Below are 6,000 nucleotides of genomic sequence, written 5' to 3' on the forward strand. Positions count from 1 at the left end.
TTGAATGTGTAATAAATTTTTATATGTGATTTTCCATAGCAAAAGGCTTTTCTCTTTTGTTATAACAATTTAATTTCTGACTTATTTATAGCGTTCTCCCCCCCTCCGATGTGTAGATCCATCCACAGTCTCATTAAGCTCTGCATACAGCTCCAGTTCGTGCCTCCACGCCCCCCCCCCCAGTGTAGGATAGAAGGCAAATAAATCAAATGATAAGGAACTGAAACACCTTCCCTTCAAAGAAGAGCTAAAGCCTTTGAGATATGTTTCAGTTAAGAAAAAGGGCAACTAAAGAGAAAGGGAGTGAGAGGGGAGTGGAAAAAGCAGAGAGGGAGAGGCAGCCATTTGAAATAAACACGCAATATTATTAGTTCATACTTATATCACATTTATATCGGGTCATAAACATGAGAGATTATCAGCATTACTAAGAGCCTGAACCGCTTTCTTTTTTTGTCTTATTCTGACTCTCCAGATGATCTACTGGTTCCTGTCCTTTGACCACTTCAGAGAGAAGCACATACCTCCTTCCCCTGTGGGTGCCAAGTCACTCCCGGATCCCTTTATGGAGTCTCCAGAACTGCAGGCGCTGCTCCAGCTGCTCCATTGGCCAGCTCCAGCTGAGGATGCTGCAGCCTTTGCTTCCTCCACCAGTGCTGAGAAGAGCCACTACGGGCTCTTGCAGTCCCAGAGCAACTACACAGTGGGTAACATGCTCCTGGTGTCGCTGGAGGCCCGGGACCAGAGTGGGCAGCCAAAGCACTACGGCGGAGACTTCTTGAGGGCCAAATTGCATTCCCCAGAGCTGAAGGCGAGTGTGGCAGGGACAGTGGAGGACCACAGGAATGGCACCTACACACTGACTTTCCCGCTTCTGTGGGCAGGTGCGGTGCAGGTGTCTGTGCGTCTCATCCACTCCAGTGAGACTGTGGCCCTCCTTCGGCGCATCCGTGACTCCCATCCCTCCACAGTCACCTTCAGGGGCTACTTTGTGGACCCAGGCCAGGGGAGCAAAGAAGAAGTGACTGAATGCAATGTGCATCCAGTCTCAGGCCCAACCTGCCAGTACGTGGATCCTGGCACTGGGGAGCACTGGTTTTGTGCCAGGCCCCAGCATCACTCCTGCAATGACCTTGTGTACCACTCTACTGGGATCTACAAAAATGTGCTCACCTCAGCAGAGAAAGTCTTCCTTAGTGGGTGAGTGCTTTGGAGATGGCTGGGAATGGGGAAGGTAAGCTTATGGCGTGGTGATAGCGATGCAATGCCAGGATTTCTTATGGGAACCATGGGAGTTTTTCTAGGCCCTTGGAAGTAGTGATGGTGTCAAGTCTACTTATGGTCTCTTGGGGTCTGGAGTGTTAGGTTTGTTCCTGGAACAACTCTGCCCTCCTCCCTGTGTTACACACCCTACCTTTCCCATCTTCAAGGTTATTTCATACCATCAAAAATTATGACCTTTCCCAAGAAGGGGCTGCCATTCATTGGAGCAGAAGAATGTAGTGTGTGTGTGTTTATTTCCTATACTTTCCTGTGTGTTTAATTCCTGTACAGAACATAGCTGGGTATGTGAAGATAAATACCTTTGTTCAGTTTATTCAGCTGTGCAATATGAGAGGTCTTTGAAACTTAAATTTGGAGTAGCCAGAAGGAAGGCACATTGTGGAGAAATGCCACTCCGTCTTTCACAGGGCATGGAGGATAGTTTATTGTAATGCCTAAGGTCTGGAGCAGGCATAGGCAAACTCCAGCCCTCCAGATGTTTGGGACTACAATTCCCATAATCCCTAGCTAACAGGACCAGTGGTCAGGGATGATGGGAATTGTAGTCCCAAACATCTGGAGGGCCAGAGTTTGCCTATGCCTGGTCTGGAGGGATTAATGAAAGCAAAAATGTCAGCAATAGGAGCATGTGATCAGATAACAAAATGTTAGTAATGTTCATGAGCAGATTTCAAAAAAATAATAATTGCAAAAATCACAATTGCAAATCACAAAAACAGCAAAAATAATGCAGCAACAAAATCAAATCTTGGCCCCAACAGAAACCCATAAACACTACCCCCTCCACATCAGTGGTAACATTGTCCTCTGGACTTTGGACATACACTTTATCCATTAATATGAAAATCAAATTAAATTAAACACAGATTGAGAGATTGCCTGTAGAAGGTGAGCCAGTGTGACCAGTAAGCAACAGAATCCAGCATAGGATTCCTCAGACATGCTATAGCTACAACACCCCTTGGTCTTTAACAACGTGATGAGCTTCAAAGAAGAAACTCACACTTCAGCAGTGATGCAGCTCAAGTTGCCCTGTTCTTAATTCCTCTCTGTTCACACAGAGCTGCAGCAGACAGGATTATTCCAGGGAGTGTGCCCATCATCCAAGTGCTGCCTAGCCACCAGCTGGCTGTTGGTGAGTGGAAATAGAGGGTGGGAAGTCAGTTGGCTCTGTGTTTATATTCTTGAGAATGGCACTTGTGACCATCCCTTGCCTGTGTTCCTGTAGCCACCTCCCCGCCGCTCCCATGCCATCCAGGCCTTGCCCTCACCAACCCTTCAGGTTTCTACTACAAGGATGTGTGGGTTTCCTTGGGATGTTCTAGCCGGACCTTCCCTACTTCTGACTTGGCACTCAGCTGCTTGCGAGGCAAGATAGTCCATATGATTGGAGACTCCACACTACGCCAGTGGTGGGAATTCCTGCTGGCCTTCATTCCATGTAAGTCACTGTCTGGATGTGGAAAGGGCATTGTTTTGGGGGACAGATGTCCTGGTGTGGGGATAAATGTATAAGAAAGGGATGGTTGAGCTTCAGAACCAGAATGAAGGAAACAGTTTGGTGTGGGAAGTGGTAAGAATTGTGTTGGCTGGGGTGGCTGGCTTTGGCAGAGAACTAAGAAGGAATGTTTGGGCTAGGAGAACAGTGAGGGAAGCTACTCCCTCACTGTTACACATGTGTAAGGGTATGTAAATCATGGATCAGAGCACATGAGAACCTTTGAAGGATGACTGGAGTGTGGAGCTATCCATTTGGGACTCTAACTCTTGAGTCTCTCACACACTCTGTCTTTCTCTTTCTCTGTGTAGCAGTCAAGCGCATAGACCTTCACGTGACCTATCAGTCTGGCCCACTGCTGGCCGTGGAGCCAGCACAGGGCCTTGTGCTGAGGTGGCGTGCCCACGGCGTTCCACTGCGCACTGGGAAGTCCAAGATGGCTGACATACACTACTTGGCCAATGAGCTGGATGCACTTGGTGGGGGCCCGGACATGGTGGTGGTCTTCACGCTGGGGGTCCATTTCATCACCTTCCCCGTGCATGTATATGTGCGGCGGGTGCATAGCATTCGGCAGGCTGTGGCTCAGCTCCTGGCCCGCAGCCCCCAGACCACCATTGTCATCAAGTCAGCCAACACAGGATACAAGTCTGTCTATGGCAGTGACTGGCTCTCCCTGCAGCTGGACAATATCCTTCATGCCATGTTTGCAGGCATGAGAGTGGCCATTGTTGATGCCTGGGCCATGACCTCCTGCCACTACCTGCCTGATAACATCCATCCTGGCAAGGTCATTGTCCAGAATGAGGTCAACGCCTTCCTCTCCTATGTCTGCCCAGGAAAGTGACTCAGAATGGAGCAGACTTGGCACTCTATTTCTGCAGAGCACATGGAAAAACTTCCACAAAGAAGAGGGGATCTCCAGAGAGTTTCCAATGAGGGTGGGACACCCTTTTGTCATTCTTCAAATCCCGCAGACCTTTCTGTCTCTCAGAAGATATGGAGGAAGATGATGGCTTTCTTATGGAAGAACTTGCCAATACCTCTTTTGGGTGGGTGGGAATTTTACAGCATGGAATAATAGGACGGGATCATCTGGGGCTTCTTCCTGCAGAAAAAAGGCTGCTGCTTAAGGTGAGATGAAATGGGTCCATCATTCTCTGAGATGAATCTACAGGGCTGGTTGTCCCTCGACAGCAGTGTCCCTCCACTGGACCACATTTGCACTTGAGATCTTCACTGTTGATGGGAAGGAGGCCCAGCCCAAACTGTGTTCTTATGTGAGAAGGCTTGTGTGGCAGCCAGGGGTAGAGGAAGGGGTGTGTGGTGGGGGCGGACCATCCTAGGTGTCTTCGCCCAGGGGGTGTGAATTTGCTGCACCCCCTGCCCGCTACTCCCAAGTCTACCCCAAACAGTTGGGGGAAGGGAGGGAGTTGCACTGCTTTGCTGGCAGCATTCCCTCCTTCCGCCTTCATTTTGACAGCTGGGGGAGGCTTGGGAGTCGTGGGCACATGGCACACCAAATGTCCACCATCGACAGCTTGCTCCACCCCTGGCTGCAGGGCGCATGCGCTGCTCCATGCACCCAAGCGGCTATCCCATGCCTGGGAGGGCACCCTCTGTACCCTGTCCCCCTCGGGAGTGTACCCGCCCTGGACAGCGTGGGCATATGCTTTGCTGCTGGGGGCAGCAGCGCTGCAATGGACTGGAGAGCCCAACAGCTGCCTCTTCCAGGGAAGCTCAGTTACACAAAGGGTTTGGACAGCCTCCATCTTGCAAGCTGGTTTCCCTAGTGGGAGCACCATCTCTGTAATGAATCACCACCAGGTAAGCCTGCCAATGCATGAGCACAAGGGTGTGGGGAAACTGCCAGCCTCCCCCTCACACTTGCAAACATGCTTAGCTGACTGTGGTGCTGTAATTGTCCAGGGAGCTCAGTGGCCACTTGTCTGCCTGGTCCCTTACAATGCTGTCATTGCTGCTAGGCTGCCACCTTAGCATGTGCAAGGGGGTGGCTAGAGCAGCTTCTCCAGTGGGGGGGGGGGGCAGCTGCAGTGAGCACTGAATGGGGGCAGTGACAGGAAGTCAACTCTGGCAAAACAGAGAAATCACAAACACCCAAGGGCATAGAATCATAGAGTTGGAAGAGACCACAAGGGCCATCGAGTCCAACCCCCTGCCAAGCAGGAAACACCATCAGAGCACTCCTGACATATGGTTGTCAAGCCTCTGCTTAAAGACCTCCAAAGAAGGAGACTCCACCACACTCCTTGGCAGCAAATACCACAGTCGAACAGCTCTTACTGTCAGGAAGTTCTTCCTAATGTTTAGGTGGAATCTTCTTTCTTGTAGTTTCCACTTCTCTGGAGCAGCAGAAAACAACCTTTCTCCCTCCTCTATGTGACATCCTTTTATATATTTGAACATGGCTATCATATCACCCCTTAACCTCCTCTTCTCCAGGCTAAACATGCCCAGCTCCCTTAGCCGTTCCTCATAAGGCATCGTTTCCAGGCCTTTGACCATTTTGGTTGCCCTCTCTGGACACGTTCCAGTTTGTCAGTGTCCTTCTTGAACTGTGGTGCCCAGAACTGGACACAGTACTCCAGGTGAGGTCTGACCAGAGCAGAATACAGTGGCACTATTACTTCCCTTGATCTAGATGCTATACTCCTATTGATGCAGCCCAGAATTGCATTGGCTTTTTTAGCTGCCGCGTCACACTGTTGGCTCATGTCAAGTTTGTGGTCAACCAAGACTCCTAGATCTTTTTCACATGTACTGCTCTCAAGCCAGGTGTCACCCATCTTGTATTTGTGCCTCTCATTTTTTTTGCCCAAGTGCAATACTTTACATTTCTCCCTGTTAAAATTCATCTTGTTTGTTTTGGCCCAGTTCTCTAATCTGTCAAGGTCGTTTTGAAGTGTGATCCTGTCCTCTGGGGTGTTAGCCACCCCTCCCAGTTTGGTGTCATCTGCAAATTTGATCAGGATGCCCTTGAGTCCATCATCCAAGTCATTGATAAAGATGTTGAATAAGACCGGGCCCAAGACAGAACCCTGTGGCACCCCACTAGTCACTCTTCTCCAGGATGAAGAGGAACCATTGATGAGCACCCTTTGGGTTCGGTCAGTCAGCCAGTTACAAATCCACTTAGGGGGTGCTTAGGTTGACCCCTACCAATGGTGCAGAATACCTAGGAGCCCACCCTTCTATCT

The 6,000-nt window shown here is 49.8% G+C and overlaps 1 protein-coding gene across 7 annotated transcripts in view; it reads left to right on the forward strand.

Moving 5' to 3' along the window:
* Window positions 1-4,152, forward strand: part of LOC307219805 (NXPE family member 3-like) — a 53,317-nt gene extending 49,165 nt beyond the window's left edge. For 6 of the 7 annotated variants that reach the window (XM_079983289.1, XM_079983286.1, XM_079983290.1 and 3 more), the window contains 4 exons: window positions 476-1,200; window positions 2,346-2,419; window positions 2,513-2,725; window positions 3,094-4,151. In XM_079983289.1, coding sequence (XP_079839415.1) covers window positions 476-1,200; window positions 2,346-2,419; window positions 2,513-2,725; window positions 3,094-3,629 — 1,548 coding nt within the window. In that variant the 3' untranslated portion in view covers window positions 3,630-4,151. Of the gene's footprint in view, window positions 1-475; window positions 1,201-2,345; window positions 2,420-2,512; window positions 2,726-3,093 lie in introns of all 7 variants that reach the window. The other variant, XM_079983285.1, reaches the window with a different exon arrangement.
* The last annotated feature ends 1,848 nt before the right edge of the window (window positions 4,153-6,000 follow it).

This window comes from Podarcis cretensis (assembly GCF_951804945.1).
Source record: "Podarcis cretensis genome assembly, chromosome: 7".
NCBI lineage: Eukaryota > Metazoa > Chordata > Lepidosauria > Squamata > Lacertidae > Podarcis > Podarcis cretensis.